General features: G+C 28.2%; 7 protein-coding genes and 1 non-coding gene across 8 annotated transcripts; 2 read left to right on the top strand and 6 right to left on the bottom strand.

The window, feature by feature from the left end:
- Nucleotides 1-2157: 2157 nt before the first annotated feature.
- On the bottom strand, nucleotides 2158-2230 carry PWA37_001565. Its single transcript has one exon. It is a non-coding gene; the product is annotated as a tRNA-Thr (tRNA).
- Nucleotides 2231-4513: 2283 nt separating this feature from the next.
- CDC26 (anaphase promoting complex subunit CDC26) lies at nucleotides 4514-4864 on the bottom strand (the record flags this gene model as incomplete). Its single annotated transcript, XM_064858186.1, has 1 exon — nucleotides 4514-4864. The coding sequence occupies one exon, from the start codon at nucleotides 4862-4864 to the stop codon at nucleotides 4514-4516; it is 351 nt and encodes a 116-aa protein (XP_064714893.1).
- A 1051-nt stretch (nucleotides 4865-5915) lies between these two features.
- TRP1 (phosphoribosylanthranilate isomerase TRP1) lies at nucleotides 5916-6557 on the bottom strand (the record flags this gene model as incomplete). Its single annotated transcript, XM_064858185.1, has 1 exon — nucleotides 5916-6557. The coding sequence occupies one exon, from the start codon at nucleotides 6555-6557 to the stop codon at nucleotides 5916-5918; it is 642 nt and encodes a 213-aa protein (XP_064714892.1).
- Nucleotides 6558-6935: 378 nt separating this feature from the next.
- Nucleotides 6936-7346, bottom strand: HHT1 (histone H3; the record flags this gene model as incomplete). Its single annotated transcript, XM_064858184.1, has 1 exon — nucleotides 6936-7346. One exon carries the CDS (start codon nucleotides 7344-7346, stop codon nucleotides 6936-6938), a length of 411 nt encoding a protein of 136 aa, XP_064714891.1.
- Nucleotides 7347-8224: 878 nt separating this feature from the next.
- On the top strand, nucleotides 8225-8536 carry HHF1 (histone H4; the record flags this gene model as incomplete). The annotated part of the gene is made up of 1 exon (XM_064858183.1): nucleotides 8225-8536. The coding sequence occupies one exon, from the start codon at nucleotides 8225-8227 to the stop codon at nucleotides 8534-8536; it is 312 nt and encodes a 103-aa protein (XP_064714890.1).
- A 2317-nt stretch (nucleotides 8537-10853) lies between these two features.
- DSF2 (Dsf2p) lies at nucleotides 10854-12800 on the top strand (the record flags this gene model as incomplete). Its single annotated transcript, XM_064858182.1, has 1 exon — nucleotides 10854-12800. One exon carries the CDS (start codon nucleotides 10854-10856, stop codon nucleotides 12798-12800), a length of 1947 nt encoding a protein of 648 aa, XP_064714889.1.
- A 346-nt stretch (nucleotides 12801-13146) lies between these two features.
- Nucleotides 13147-14637, bottom strand: UGA2 (succinate-semialdehyde dehydrogenase (NAD(P)(+)); the record flags this gene model as incomplete). The annotated part of the gene is made up of 1 exon (XM_064858181.1): nucleotides 13147-14637. The coding sequence occupies one exon, from the start codon at nucleotides 14635-14637 to the stop codon at nucleotides 13147-13149; it is 1491 nt and encodes a 496-aa protein (XP_064714888.1).
- A 1315-nt stretch (nucleotides 14638-15952) lies between these two features.
- PWA37_001558 (resistance to Congo red protein) lies at nucleotides 15953-16633 on the bottom strand (the record flags this gene model as incomplete). The annotated part of the gene is made up of 1 exon (XM_064858180.1): nucleotides 15953-16633. One exon carries the CDS (start codon nucleotides 16631-16633, stop codon nucleotides 15953-15955), a length of 681 nt encoding a protein of 226 aa, XP_064714887.1.
- Between the last annotated feature and the right edge of the window lie 551 nt (nucleotides 16634-17184).

The following is a 17184-nucleotide window of genomic DNA, read 5'->3' as shown; positions in this document are numbered from 1 at the left end:
AAATCTCAGTGATACCAATTTTTTATTTCTACAAGGGTAAGGTCTTTTGATATTTTGGATAATATCCAGTTTGGTATGAAATAAATGTTAGAACTCCTATACAAGACGTGATAGAGAGGTAGCAAACGATATTAGTTTTATACAAAATAGATGTTATTTTTGTTGTAAAAATAAAGATACAATACACGTTAAAGCTTGTACGCAAACTAGAATCAAGAAATAATGTTTTCCGAAGTATTATTATTTGCAATCTCTTCTAAAAGTTGGACTTTGTTTTCCTTTTTGGGGCACACTTGTTAGAGCGTTTTTCAATTTTTGATTTCAAGTTTTTTGGCATATGGCTCTCTATGCTAATACTGATAATGAGGGAGAATTAGAGTAACACAATCGTAAACACAGGATTAACCCTCCTTAGAATATTCCTGTTAAATATATCGAATAGTCTTTTTATAAGCATATACTACAAAGAGTTTTATAGAAAGTATATCTTTATTTAAAACGTGCGTAAAATATCCAAGAATTCTATTGAAAGTTGTTTTCAAGAAATGAAGTGATAAATTTTTTCCATTTATTGTTATTCTATTTTGTTAAAAATCAAGTTTTTACAGCTTGCAGAAAGTATTAGGGAACGAGTTATCTTTTTTTACCTAGTAGAATTTGCAAGTAATAGAAATGTTTATTTCTCTCTTTTTTTTCTATTTTTTTGAGTTAATGCTTATTTATTATTGTTCATTTTAATAAAATATTATAGTGTTTTATTCTTAGATATTCTTATATACATTCGTAATATATAATTTGGCCTTAAAGATTAGTTTTCGGAAAAAACAGTACAATTACATTATACCCTAACCAGATTAAATTTGTTTTGAATAAAAAAAACTTCCTAAGTGAAAAAGGCATCCAAATTTACTGATTTTGTGGACAATTTTTAAAGAAGACTGTAATTTCTAGTCCCAGCACCATTACCTACAAATTAATTAAAGATTATTTAAATTAATTTTGAAAAATTTATAACCCTAATTTGAGTTGGTTTTTACCACTTTATTTCTCTGTTAGATTAGTTGACCCTTAAAAAAATTAAAAATTTGTCAATAAGGATATATGAGGGTAACCAACATTTTATCTGCAAATCTAGAAAAAAAAGAAATATAAAAAATAATTTGGTTTATTTTCGTTTTTTATAAAAGCTGGATGATCTCCAGTTCAGCTATTTATTAGCTGTTGGGTTTGGTAGTCTTGTTTTATTACGCTTGTTCTGTCTTTGCTTAAATAAGATCAGGTTAAAAATAATTTGCACCAGTATCATTGGCTGTCTATGTCTCACCAACATGTGGACGGTCTCTCTAAGCTGGGAGAGTAAGTTTTTTAATGAGATGTTTAAGTTCTGCTATTTGGAGATTAATATGACGTCAGATAGCCCTATTACATTTCATAAATTTCTTAGCGTATTCTTGTGTGGTGTATATATAGGACATCATCGTAAGTTCGCCATGTCTATTTATTTATTAAAATTGGACTTGTTAACTCCCTGAGAGGAAAAATGGAAATAAGGGCTTTGTAGATTAAAAGAAGAAGGTGAATAACTGGTTGAGTCTTGTATCATTAGACTATATATGGTATGTATCATTAAAATGGAACGTATGCATAGATAACGAACCAGGAATCATTTATCTATTTTAGTATTCTAGAATATTATATCTTTCGTAGTAAGTATTCGTCTGTCACACAAACAGTAATATTTCTGATATTACTGTTTAGGGTTTTGTTTAGAAAAGAGAGGCTTGACAATTTTTTTTAAACTTTCCTTTTACAAAATTTTACAAGCATCGCTAAAAGCAGGAGCAGCCAGTATAAGTACAAGAGAGTAACTAAGAAGAACAACGAACAATGGATGAGGAATGAAGAACAAAAGAATAAGGAACTAAGGATTAAACAAATCGAGATATATAGTATATAAGTGTATACTATTAGGTTATTGTAAATTAGGGATATAGATATATGGGAACATTACATCTAGAGACATAGAAAGAGTAGTCGATATCTTATATCTATCCAAGTGAAGTATATTGTGATTTCAACAAGGCTAACTGTTACCAGAAACACACAATCTACAAGTTATCGCATTATTACATCTTATAAAAAGATCAGCAAAGTTTATGCTTCCAATCGGATTCGAACCGATGATCTCCACATTACTAGTGTGGCGCCTTACCAACTTGGCCATAGAAGCTCTTAACTGTTATTCTGTCCTAGATATGTATATTTTATTATAATAAATTTAATAGAGTTTTTGATACTAAACCTTTACAGTAACATAGAAAGTTGTTGTTTATATTTTGTTACTAGGTGTAATTGTCAATATTTAAGAGTTTTCACAAATAAAAAGACGGGTTATGTTAAGATTAGTGTAAATATAAACACTCTTATTTGATCTTTATATAAAAAATTAAATGGTAATTCAAGTGTGTTATTATTAAAATTACAGGGCTATTTTAGGTAATTTATATATTCAATATTAGACATGGTAGGTTGTAATATGTTATAATTATTTGGTTTAACTTTTGCTTTGGAAATTTTTAGTAAAATAAGTAAATTAAATATTGTGGATTGTTTATTCTACTAAAATATTCCAATCGATACATAACTGTTTTAAATGAACAATAGATTGTAACTAATAAGTTGTATTTTACAAAAGTTTTCCTTTAATAATTTATGTGTGTGAAGTAAACATTCTTTTTTAGAGCTTTAATTTTAAAATAATTACAAAAAGTTAGCAGATAGAGAATCTGTAAATTCGTATCTAATTTAGCAACTATTTAGTAGTTATTTAGCATATATAAAGATATTATTAATGTTTATAAACTGTTTTATTTCAAGGAATCCAAGCTAAAATATTATCTAGTAAGAGAAAATTTAAATTATAATTTGTTTTTTTACCTTTTCATTTTTTGTTAAGTAATACACGGCTTTGGTAAATACGATCAAAAATTTTTCACAAAAAACATTTTAAAAAATCTGTTGTTTGTCTGTTGTTTTTCTCGATTCTTAATGATTTATACAAACAACCTATGCAATTATATAATGGTTATTATTGTATATATATTTCATTATCATTCACTTTTTACTCTTTTTTAAATTAGTTTTTTTTCTTAAGAATTTATTTTTTCTTCTTTTTTAAAATGGTGTTGTGTGATGAATCAAATACACAAATTTTATATTCTTTAAAAAATTTTTTTGATTAAGTCATAAGAAGTGATTAAAAAAACATGATATGACAAAACAGGTGCTATTGAAAATATAGAGTTTAGCCTAAATACCCCGAGATAAAAACAAAATACTTGAGTGTTTTTAACTGTGTTGAATTGCAGCATTTTAGACATGATAATTTAATTTTTTATCTACTTGAAAAAGTGTTGGGTCAAGATGGCTTCATACATTTTTATTATTGATTTTGAATTTGTGCATGACTTAATATTTTTTATTAAACTACCAATTTTTTTAGTTTAAAATCTTGTAGTTTATGTATTAGGGTATATTTTAAACGAGATTTGGTAAGCAAACTAGTGTCTATTACTGCATATCATTTCAAGGTTCAAAAATAACTATTTATTTTTTACTTAATAGTTTTACAATTTCCCCAATCTATTAATGGTAGTATTATTGTGATTCATAATGTATATCATACAAGTTAAAAATAGTGTATAAACACCTTAATAATGGATAAAGTTATATGTGAAAGTTCAATCTTGTAAAGAACTATAAAAAAAGTACTTGATGTATTACTGATTTTTATGAAATAAGAGGTGGTTGATCTATTTATTGGTCTATATTACACACACACATATCTATATTCTGCTCTTTTTTGAAACGTAGTCAGTATTTTATTGTCTGTTCTTATACAAATTTTAAAAGACAATGATGAAAACCAATTGAATTTATGTACAAGTATAATTGTTTTTAGTTGCATATATATATATAAATAGAAGATCTGGCAAGTTAAAGATATTATTGATTTAGTTCATTTCTTTAGGTATTACTTTGTTAAAAAAATAATTATTTGAAGTATTGCCAAAATTTTTGGTTGTAGTCTCTTTGTATAGAAAATATAAAATAGAAGTGTCACTTGTGCATAAAAAATTCACTCAAAAGAGTATTATTCAAATAACCGACGAAAATATATGGATTATTTTCAATAGGACTTTTTAATTAATATGTATTAGTAATAAATTTCCAATTTATCACGCCCGCTTACTAGGTAATTGAAAAAATACAGTGGTAAATTGGCACCTTTTATTAACTCTTTCATTGTACGTAAAAATTATTAGACGAAATGTACTTGCATTTTTTATCGTATGAACAAATGTAATATTAATAAAAATTTTTCTTATGGTTAAAAAATTCGAGTGTTCTACTTAAAAAATTTGTATGAAAATTCTTTTACTTATGCATACTCTTTTTTTGTAATTATATATTCATACTGGGAATTTTTTATAACAATCAATATATCACTAATCTAACGTTGTTCTGGCTGATAAAATGGATTTTCTTCTTGAGAAGCACTACTCTCTGCTAAATTCTGCAGTTCTGGGTGATTCTCTAATGAACTAATATTCAATTGATCTAACAATCTAGTTGAGTGAGGTGCTGATTTTAAAGGGCTGTTTTTCCAAAGTCCTACAGGTACACCTTTCTCATTTTCTTTTTTTCTAGCATTAAATTTAGAATTTTCATTAGTAGATTCGGATAGCTGTTTCGGTATTCTAGTTTTTAGTCTTTCTTCTAGTGTTTTTTCTTGTAGATGACTTATTAAATCTGTTACTTCTTCCTTTGAAAGTGTCAGGGTTGTGGCTGGCCGTCTTAACATAGTTGGTTATTATTTTAAGGTTCAATAAAGATCCCATATCTTTAAATACATGCGTGCTATATGTAAAAACAAAATGGTGAATGTTAAAATATATTTAATATCTATATACATATATATATATATAGATCTTTAAAAGTTGGTTTTTTTTATCGTCTGTTTTTTTTTTTTTGCAAATTTAATTTTTCTAACAAGTACGAAACGAAAGGTATATCCGAATAAGAGGACCTTTTACAACTTATAATTATATGAAGATTATTATCTGTTGACTAGTTTTAGTGGCAGAAAACTCTACAAAAATGGTTTTACTTATTAATGTACTAGTATTTTAGTTGTAATTTAAAGATTATGTTGATTCTGTATAATGAGACGTTTTTTTTAATTATCGCCCACGTCTCATTTCCTGAATGCAGTTAAATATTACAGAGTATAATATTTTAAGAGCGTTTATTGATGGTCCAAACAACTTCTACTAATTATGTTTTAATCTCTTCTCATAAAGGAGATAGAAGAAATTTTATCCTATGTAGTATTTTGGATTGTTGTTCTGTTTGAAAACATAGTATGTTAGTAAATCTTAAAAATTTGATTTCAATACGGTTCAACTAGAGATGTGTTACCGGCATTTAATCAATTAAATGGATATATATAAGCATATATAAAACACAAATAAATATTTAGGCTTTATTAAGGTCGTCTATTTTTCCAATATGCAGTAATAAAATCTATTAGAACATATTGTTTCGGATAAGAAGTGTTCTTGTATGGTTTATTAATTTTCTTCTCTAAGTTATGTTATGCTGTTTATATTTTGTTTTGTATTTTGACACATTTATAGTTTCTATGTATTAAATATATCATTAAAGATAGCGTTAATTTAAATGGGAATAATTGATAACCAAAAAAATAGCTTTCATAAAAATTAATTTTGAAACTTCTTAAAATGATAGATGGAATAGGCTATACAATTATTAAATAGTTCTTTTTTATTTACTATCATAGTATTTTTTGTATCACTGGATTTGAAGGTATAAATTTAAGACAATATAGTACCTTATGATAAAATGGCATTTTTGATAAATTGTTTTATTTTAGAATGATCTTTGATTCCATCAGTTTCAACACCACCAGACACATCTACACCAATAACACCATAAAGCTTAAACGCACTACTAACATTTTCAGGGGTTAATCCGCCTGCTAATATAAAGGATACTTCGTTTGGATCCTGTTTCTTAGCCCATTTATTGATTTCATCCCAGTCTAAAAGTTCACCAGTACCACCTATAGCAGAATCAAAGAGTGGTAAAATTTTTTGGGAATTTTCTGACCTAGTAATAGTTAAGACTTTTTCACAATCTTGTGGGAAGACACATCTTTTTATAAGTGGTTTCTTTATTGAATCAGAATATTCTAACCAGTCTTCTTCGCCATGTAACTGGATTATATCTAAGTTATATTTAACAGATAGCTCTTTAACATCTTTTATTGGCTGATTTTGAAATACACCAACCAGTTTAACATTATTATTGTTAGCTTGTAAATGAATCCAGTCAGAGATTTTTATCGCTTCGTCTGACGAAATGGTTCTTTTTCTATTTGGTACACATATAATACCGATATGAGTGGCTCCATTTAATACAGCAACTTGTGCATCTTCTAAGGATTTTATCCCACACACTTTGATTATCTTCATTCTGAGTGTTGTTTGTCTTTGCAGCACTTTTCTTGTTGTAATTTGGTAAACTCATACTATTGGTGTGTATTTACAAAAAAAAAAATACACACATAATTAACTTTAAAATAAAGCCAAGAGAAAAACACATGAAAAATAAACAAACAGCGTAGAACAAACAAAATAAAATTACAGAAACGTTACGTTAAACTTTTATATTTTAATATTATATGATGTGTATTATTATTATATAAGTAAAGAATGACTTAAGAATATTACATAAATAAAAGTATCATTTAATAGAATCTAGAAATGTGAATGATGTGGCCCGTACATGATTATATCAGAAACTATGAGTACATTGCAGAAATACGTTTGTTTGTCTATCTAAGAAAGCATTTATGATCTTTCACCTCTTAATCTTCTAGCTAATTTGATATCCTTCTTTTGGATGGTGACTCTCTTAGCATGGATAGCAGCCAAGTTAGTGTCTTCGAATAAGGAGACTAAGTAGGCTTCAACAGATTCTTGTAAAGCACCAATAGCAGAAGATTGGAATCTTAAATCAGTCTTGAAATCTTGAGCAATTTCCCTGACCAATCTTTGGAAAGGTAATTTTCTGATCAATAATTCAGTAGATTTTTGGAATCTTCTGATTTCTCTTAAAGCGACAGTACCTGGCTTATATCTGTGTGGCTTTTTGACACCACCAGTAGATGGAGCGGATTTTCTAGCAGCCTTGGAAGCTAATTGTTTTCTTGGAGCCTTACCACCGGTAGACTTTCTAGCAGTTTGCTTAGTTCTAGCCATTTTATGTATTTGTGTATATGCGTGTCTTGTTTGTTGACAGTATATATGTTCTCTTTTGTCTTAGATCAAGAAAGAGTTTCAGGAGTAGGAGAACCTTCAGCATAGAACACCCAGAAGTGAGAAGAAAATAGTCTGTTTATATATGCAGAAAGAAGTTTTCTCCAACATTCCATTCAATAGCTAGAGTTGTTTTTCAAACACGACGCAAACACCCTATAGAACGAAAATAAAACAAAAGAAGTTAACAAACTTTTTACCCGTGATTATTACAATAATTAAAAAATTTAATACTCGTAATAATAGAACATTATGTTACAAAATTGAGGGCTGAAAATGAAAAAGAGACGAATGTTCATAATATTTTTTCTAATTCTGTTAACAGTTAAAAAGCTACACTAAAGTAGGGCGAAATTTTCAGACTGAATTAGCTATGGTCAGTCTACGAAATTTTGGGTCCGATAGCTTTGTTTGTTTTTTGAAAAAATCAATAGTCGTGCGCGTACTGAAAATTTCGCCCCACTGACCATAGTTAATTCAGTCTGAAAATTTCGCCTCATGTTCGGTAATCATTTCGTTATTTAATAAAATAAGTGTTTTTATTATGGTCAGATGGGAAAAATACATATAATGGATTCGCTCCTTGTAAACAATAATGGAGAAAATTAAATCCCAACTTGGGTAAAATTAAAGACAGCTGAATTGATGAATTAGATAGTTATATAAAGGCATACATTTCGTTCAAATTCCTTCTGGGAGTTTTGTCTGTTTGAACTGTTTTTCTTTTCTCTCTTAGTGCTGTTTGTCTTCCTATTTTTCCTGTTGGTCAGTAAACAAGTAAGCAAAACAAGCTATTACAAATATAATATACATAATTAACAATGTCTGGTAGAGGTAAAGGTGGTAAAGGTTTAGGTAAAGGTGGTGCTAAGAGACACAGAAAGATTCTTAGAGATAATATTCAAGGTATTACTAAGCCAGCTATTAGAAGATTAGCTAGAAGAGGTGGTGTTAAACGTATCTCTGGTTTGATTTACGAAGAAGTTAGAGCTGTCCTAAAGTCCTTCTTAGAGTCTGTTATTAGAGACGCTGTTACTTACACAGAACACGCTAAGAGAAAGACTGTTACTTCCTTAGATGTTGTCTATGCTTTGAAGAGACAAGGTAGAACCTTATATGGTTTTGGTGGTTAATTTTAAATTTCTCTTTGTTTTCTTACTGTAGCCCTAATATCATTTATTCATCTCATTTACTCCGATTTAGTTTGGAATGAAATAGGAAAAAAACTATTTATATTCAATCAATCAATCACTAATAAAATATATTAAAAAAATATAAAAGCACATTTATATACTTTCATATAGTCCAATATTCACGTCAAATATTAGTTTGTATTATAATACATGTCATCAAGAAGTTTAAATTTTCGTTTTTTTGGCGTCTTATTTTACTGTGTAAGATATAATTAGTTATTATCTGGAATTGTTTGTGTGTGTAAAGGTAAGCCGAAGTTGTGTTGAGAGAGGAAACAATAATATTAATATAAAATTAAAAATATTAATAACAATTTTATGTAAAAATTTGTAATATGAAGGAGTTGAAAACTTTTTTTTTTCATAGTGTGGAAAATTATAATAAGAAAGAAATTCTCAAGAATATGAATTATGATTATTTCTTTAGTTTATTTTTGTTTTTATTAAACAATTCTGGAAATATTATTAGGGGTATCTTTGATGATCTAACTTTATCGTAGTAAATAACTAAAAAGATATAAAACATTGTATCTAAAGAAAACTCAACTGTAAAATGACTTATGTGGTACATTATAACTTATATGTTAGTTGCGTAGAATAGAAAAAATCAAGCAATATATGGAAATATTATAGTATTATTAACAATTTATTATAAATGTTATAGAAAACTTATAATATTATTAATATTTTATTTTAAGTTTATATATTTTTACTGTATTAGGTTTATGCTGAAGTTTAATAAAGTTTTTGAGACTGAATCTTTGCATCAATAATTTTAATTTTTATTCTTGTAAATATTATTAAAGCATGAAGTGAGTAAATTATGTGAAAATGAAAAACATGTTAATTGTAACCAGTAGTTTTATTACATTGATATAGGAAGAGTAATTTTATTTGGGAAAGTCATTTTCTTCCCAAAACTGTTATCTTTGGGTAAGATTTTTAAGATATTTTTAAGTTTTTATAAAATGTTTATTTTTCAACCTTACTTCCTGGTTTTTAGAATTACTTTGAAAACTAAACATTAATTTGTTAAATCATAATGTCTTAAAAACAAAATAATAAAAATTTTTTACACACGAAGTATTAGTACAAGAAACCAACAAAGAAAAGAAGCACAACAAATACTGTTAAATACATAATCGATCTAAAAAAAGGGAAATCTATAATATTTAATATATAACAAATATCTAAATTATTCTTCTCTTAAAAAACAATTTGGAATCTCTTACTTTTTAGTTTCAATGTACTTTCTTAACATAATAACAATATATCCCATCAAAACCCTATAAAATCAATGTTAAACATACTTTTTTTAATCGTTTCATAGCTTTTATTTGATTTTCTACTTAAACTGCACAGAAAAAAATTGAAAATAAATTCTACCTCTTATTTCCTTCCTACTTCTTTATACGCATTGTTCCTATATAGAACCTAGTTCATATTATTTACCACATTTTAAATATTAGAAATAAGCTATCTTCTACCGTCCTTTTTTTGCATAGAAAATTTGATTTAGAATATTCATTCTTATTTAATAACAAGTTATTTTTTTTTAAAGCAAAGTTTGGCTAGAGTTTACTCCATATTCCATTAAAAGTACAATAAATTAGAAAAAAAAGATTAATATTACTACTACAAAGGAACTATATGATCAAAAATTCTTCCTTTCATTATACTCCTTTTCTTTCGCACTTTGCTGTCTATTATTTGACAATATCTTATCTTGTTTTTGGCTAATTTAAATAATTCTTAACATATAATCAAGTCTAAAACTTTGCAACTAAAAGCACCATCAATACGATTTCCTTAACTACCTGTAATCTCTTTAAATCTTTCTATAATATAACTGTGTTTTAAAATTTTCACAGCATAAGCATGTAAAACCTGTACTTATAATCTACAAAAAAAACTGAATATACTTTTCTTTTAAAAGATCTAACTCCTTCAGTTAGTCCTGTATTTCTACGTATTAGTAAGTTAATATTAATGTAACAAGTTTTATTTTCTCTAAAAACCGTAGAATATTTCCTTTTAATTAGTAATTTTGAAAATCTTAAAAATATAAACAAGCACTCAATAAATACGATAATAACAAAAAAAATTTTTTCTAACAACAAAAAAAATATAAAATAATAATCACCATAGTAAGTCAAATTAAGTACCTTCATTATTTTGTTAATTCTTCATACATATTTCCCTCTACATAAATCCACTGTGAATTGGTGTGGAAGACAATAGATTCTAACTTTTTTCAATGTTCAGTCATAATATTAGATCTTCACCTCTCGATGGATTACAAAATAATCTTAGACCATCAAATAGTATCATATCTTTTGATTCTATTTTAACTAATTCCCGGTTGTTAGATAAATTAGATCTCTCAAAGGAAGACGAAAGTATCCTTCTAGAAGAAATAACGAGAGAAAATAATAATGCTGATGCAAACAATAAAGATCTAAATAATATAAGACTATCTGACCCTATCCATGATGATATAAAGATACTTGAATTAAACAAAGAGTCATCAAAAGAAAACATTAAACAAAATACAACTGAATCCTATATAATCAGCTTACCAGCTTCTCAATTTCCTTCACTCAAGCTTAATAATAATATTAGCATACGCAACAAATCTACAAACCAAAATGATATTCCTTTATACACATATTCTTCATCTAAAAGGATAGATATTATTAACAATGACAATACCACAAATCCACTGATTAAAAATATTCTTAGCAATATAAAATTTAACGATAAATCTCTACAATCAAGAGTTGAACAACATTACTCCAATACATCAAGATATTCATATATTGTGGAAGAAGATACCGATTCTATTAGAAATTTAATCATTGAAAATATCCCAGAAAACAATACAAACCTTATGGTTTCAAGAAGACAAAATTTAAGTACCAAAAGTAATATCAGTACAAATAGTCAATTTTCAAAAGCTTCCCTACAGTTATCTAGTCCATTAACACATGAGACTACTAACTCTGAGTTGCAAAATATAAAAGTTGAATCATTTACTCTATCCAGCCCAAACTTAAGCCCCACTAACGAAAGCAAACCACCATTGATATTCTCAAAATCTCATAAGAAGAAGAATTCGTTAAGTTCTTTAAAGAATTTACTGAAAAAAAATAAAAACAAAAGTTCTCCGGAACAAATTAGAAGGAACAATAGCAATAAGGATTTTAATAATGAACCTGGGAAAAGCTTCAATCAACATTTGGACTTAAAATTTTCATCTTCAAATTACAATAATGTTACATCTATTCGTAAAACAAAAAGTTCATCTAAACTAATTTTTTCTCCACAACCACAACTTTCTCCCCAATCAAACAACTTACACGTATATGAAGAAAGTAGTTATCAAGACATAAAAAAACATACGTGCAATGTTAATAACAACCCAACCACAAACAGTAGCAGATCAAGGCAAGTACCTTCACCAACTCATAAAAGTTTAACTGGAATTGCAAGTCCTATTCACAAAAGATCAAATTCTGCTTTTAACCACATTGTACCTCTGACCCAATCAGTACTAAGTTCTCCAGTTTCCTCTACACACAAATCTGCAGTCCAGAATTATGTTTCTCCCTCCAATTCACCTCAAGAAAATGGTCACTTCCAAGGAAATTTATATTCAAAAGACAAGATACTGATCTCTACTGCCATAGACATGAGAAAAGCAGGAAATCTACATGCCTCAGCTCTGAAACTAAGACAAGCGTGCCAGAAAGGGAACAAAACAGCATTTCTTTTATATGGGTTGGCTTTACGATATGGCTACGGAGTAGAGATCGATTATATTCAATCTTTCTATTATATAAAGTTGGCAACCTCGATAAAATCCTGGGATAATGATGTATTTAATCTTGAAATCAACCCATTCCAACTAGAAAGAACCATTAATGAGTCTATTCCATCTAAGTTAGAAGAACCATTAGTTCCAGCATTATTTGAATGTGGTATTGCATATTTAAAGGGATATGGTATTCAAAATATTGACGAATACAAAGGCCTAAAGTGTTTAGAGAAGGCTGCATCCATGGGTCATGTTGACTCCATGTGCCTATCTGGTATAATATGGTCTCAAGAACCAGAAATAAGCGAACAATCATCCAAATCAACTTCCTTTGATAAAAATATCAGAAGAAAAAAAAGACGTTATAAAAGCTGCTGCCTGGTTTAGAATTGCAGAAAAAAGAGGTGCGAATTTAATTGGATCTGATTGGATTTATAAAAAAAAAATATTTAAAAGCAGCAGAGAATAGGTGATAATTTAGCAAAAAATGATATTTAATATTCAGTAGTATTCATTGACTAATATATAATTCAAAATGTAATAATAACAGTATATAACTAAATTAAGTAGAAATCACAAAATTCACAAAATTCACATTACTACAAACTTTAGTAAGAATTTAACAAAATTTCTTAAAGTACACAAAGTACTCGTCATATTAAGATTATATACTTTTTTGCTGTAATGTATTGATAAAGAAGTAAAAATTATATACAAATCAAACACTAAAAAATTATAAATTACCAATATTCACAGTCTTCACAACAGTGTAATCTTCAATACCATATAATGAACCTTCTCTACCAAAACCAGATTCTTTTATACCACCAAATGGAATGGCAGCATCTGAAAATATACCAGTATTACAGGACACCATACCAGCTTCCAAAGCCTCAGCCATATGGAAAATAATATTGATATCTTTAGAAAACACATAAGATGCTAAACCAAATTCGGTATCATTTGCTTCTCTGATTACTTCTTCCATAGAGTTAAAGGTGAAGATTGGACATAATGGACCAAATGTTTCTTCCTTGGCAACCACGGCACTATATGGGACATTTGATAAAATACATGGTTTATAAAATGTTGGACCCAATTCTGGAAGTGGACCTCCCTCTGTTACTACAGCCGCACCTTTTTCAATAGCATCTTTCTTGTGATACTCAACTTTGTCTAAAGTTTGTGTATTGATCAAGCAACCATGGGTCGTTCCCTTTGAAAGGCCATGTCCAATTTTAAACTGTTCAACTTTACTCTTCAATAAAGAAACAAATTGGTCTAAAATTTCGGCCTGAACATATATTCTATTGGCACAGACACATGTTTGGCCTAATCCTCTGAATTTGCAAAGTAGAAGTTGATTTACAGCATGTTCAATATCTGCATCCTTAAAAACAATAAATGGTGCATTACCCCCTAATTCTAATGATAACTTCTTAATATTAGAAGCTGATTGTGCCATTAATATTTTTCCAACTCTTGTAGAACCAGTGAAAGTCAATTTTTTAATTAATGGTGATTCACACAGCATAGTACCAAGTTTAGCAGTTTTAGTGCCACTAATCACAACATTGAATGCTCCAGAAGGAACACCAGATTTTTCAATTAAGTAACCTAAGGCTAGAGCTGACAATGGTGTTTCATGATCAGGTTTGACAACCACTGTACACCCTGTAGCTAATGCCACTGCTGCTTTTCTTGTGATCATTGCACTTGGGAAATTCCAAGGACAAATTACTGCACAAACACCGATAGGTTGTCTGATAGTGAACACCCTATTTGAACTTATAGAAGGTTGGATTGTAGCACCATATTGTCTCGGAGCTTCTTCCGAGTACCAAAGGAAATAAGAAGCAGCATATTTTACTTCTGATAAAGCATCTGCTAAAGACTTACCATTTTCCAAAGTAATAATTCTGGCTAAATCATCTGCATTTTCCAACATTAAATCATGTATGGTACGTAACCATTGTGCTCTTTGTCTTGGTGTTGTATTTTTATAAGTGTTATAAAAGGTATCATGGGCACCTTTAATGGCCTGTTCCACCTCGTTAAGAGATAAATCTGGTAAAGTATTAAGAATCTTTCCATTGGCAGGGTCGGTCACATTAAAAGTTTCACCACTTTCACTCTTTTCCAACCAATGACCATTAATAAATGGACCTCTTCTAATCAACTCCTTATTTTGGATGTTCTCCAACAAATAAGTAGTCTCTGCCATATTAATTTAATCTATTCTATTTATCAAAGCCCAAATATATTATTAACTATACACAAATCAATACCTATGGAATATTGGTATTTAAACTTTTCTTTTTGTTTTTATATCATAAAAGTAGATCACACAATGATACTATTCAGAATATTTTGTTAGATTATTCCCTCCTCCCTTTTATAATTTTTGGAGGATCATAAGGATTTTTTTATTTTAGCAAATCGTTTTTCCCACTTTGATAAACAATATGGTATAAAAAAAGTATTATTTGATGAGAAAGATTTGCTAATTCTTTCTCTCTCTTTTTTTTTGTCTTTAGTCATTAGTTTACTGGAAGACAAATATTTCTCGTACAGGTTTCAATCAAGAAGAATGAAATAAAAATGACCCTTAATGGTAAACAATGTTTTGTCCATTTTCCCATTTTCCTCTTCCTTATTCTTATCACTGAAGTTTAGATATAAACATGTTCTATTGTCAAGGAAGGAACTTCTCTTTTAGGAATGATAGAATCATGTGCGGCTGTGCATACAGTGGGCTTTTTGTCGGAATTTATGATCCGAGATCAAACAACAGTATAAAATGACCAGATTTTGTTATACAATGATATGTTAACAAATTCTCAAAATGACATTTTCGAGAGCAATGATATGAATATTGCAGATACAAAATGCATTAAACTTGACATAGTTTCAAAAATTCAAAAGTTTTCATAAACTTTTCACAATAATGTTAAACATTTTTGAAGAATGTATCTGCAAAAAAAAGAAAAAATCTAATAATACTAAAAAAAAAATGCAAACAGCCACCATCGCAATATTATATCTTTTTTAAACTCCAGTAACAATAACAACTATATAATTTTCCAGACAAAGGAACAGTTTTGTCAAAATATATAAGTATGCTTTTTTTTTTGTCTTGAGTTTTTGTAGTTGCAAAATTGAATATGTATTGAATCTGCTTCGCAACAACCACAAATTAGTTACTAAAAACCAGAGATAAACCATAAAATAAATACATTTTCATGTATATAAAATAAGTTACAGAGACATTGATAATGTCTGATTATATCCAAAAAACTAAACGTTCAGTGATAAAAAGCTATTTGCAGGGGAATCAGCTAACTTGGGTTTGCAATATATATATATATAACTAGTAGATTTAACTTTCTTGGTTTCATTAAAAATTGAAAATTATTGTTATTATTTGAAGTAATTAAATATTTTGAAAAATTCATAATGGCATATTGATATAACTTACCTCCCTTAAAGTTACAAGATCTTGTTAACGTTTTACTGTTGATATAAGCCAATAACAATTGCTAATTTTGTTCACTTGTAGGTTTAGGAGAGGTATATTCATTATTCTGACTGCTTAGATGGAATTCTCCTCTGTCGTCATAAAAACCAAGATCCACATTTTCGTTTGGAATTTCTGAGTAAGTGGGTACATATTCTTCAGGTTCTTCGCCTGTATTAGTATTATAATCATGTTGAGATTGCCAATAAGAGGGTGGTGTTAGCCAAGAAGTACCGTATACTGGCCGCCTTCCCGTTTTTAATCTTTTGATATTGGTACAAAATGCACTAATTATAAGGGATAAAAAAAAGATACCTACCAGTCCTAGAAGAATTCCTCCATATATCCATCTAGTATTAGTTGATACTGAGCTGATATTATTTTCATTTGTAATATTATTACTTGAAAAAGGAAAATCTTTCCTGTTGATAAGTTGTTCCTTTTCATCCAATAATATTTCATCTCTCAATACTTTTTTATTTCTATTGATACCATTTGTTGTGATACAATTCTTCCTATCATATCCAACAATATCAGGTAAATCTCCTAAATGAGAAGCTTCTATAGTTGGGATATCTATTAGTGTTTTTAATGTATGTGTTGCTTTCTGATAACTACTTTGAGATGTTAAGAATAGGCCATCTATTACACTATTATTTATTATATACTGTAACCAAAAGAATATGATAAAATATTTAAACATTAAAGAACTCCAGACAGTTTAAATATTCACGTATTACAAAAATTCAAAAAAGGTTTTCAAATCTTTCCATCTATCTCCAATTTATCTATTTTTTTCTTTTGGAAAGGAAAGCTTAATTAATTTACTTAGAATAGTAATATGTTAATAAAATACTCTCACCTTTACCAGTAAAGATTTTTTTTTACACATTTATATTTTTAAACTATCACCAATATAATTACAATTCTATATAAATGCCTATAAGACTTTATTAAGTAACAAACACTAATGATTTGTTTTTTAAACCCAATTAAAAAGTTCATCAAAAATAATTATTTGTTGATTATTCTTAACCTCCTTTTCTTTTGTTCCCTGTATTCTGCACTTTATTAATTTCAAAAATCCTGACCCTTCAAAAATCTAGATATTCTAAAATATTACGTTAAAGCATATTATTGTCATATACAAATATTCACATACATATAGGGGTGAACAAAAAACAATAAAATAGAAGATAAAGATTAATAGTAATTAGTCTTCTAAAGATTAGAGGTATAAAATAAATGTAAAAA

Source organism: Arxiozyma heterogenica (genome assembly GCF_036370985.1).
Source record: "Arxiozyma heterogenica strain weizmannii chromosome Unknown scaffold_17, whole genome shotgun sequence".
NCBI classification, from domain to species: Eukaryota; Fungi; Ascomycota; class Saccharomycetes; order Saccharomycetales; family Saccharomycetaceae; genus Arxiozyma; species Arxiozyma heterogenica.
Note: the sequence above shows the minus strand (reverse complement) of the source record. Positions and strands in the feature narration are given on the sequence as shown.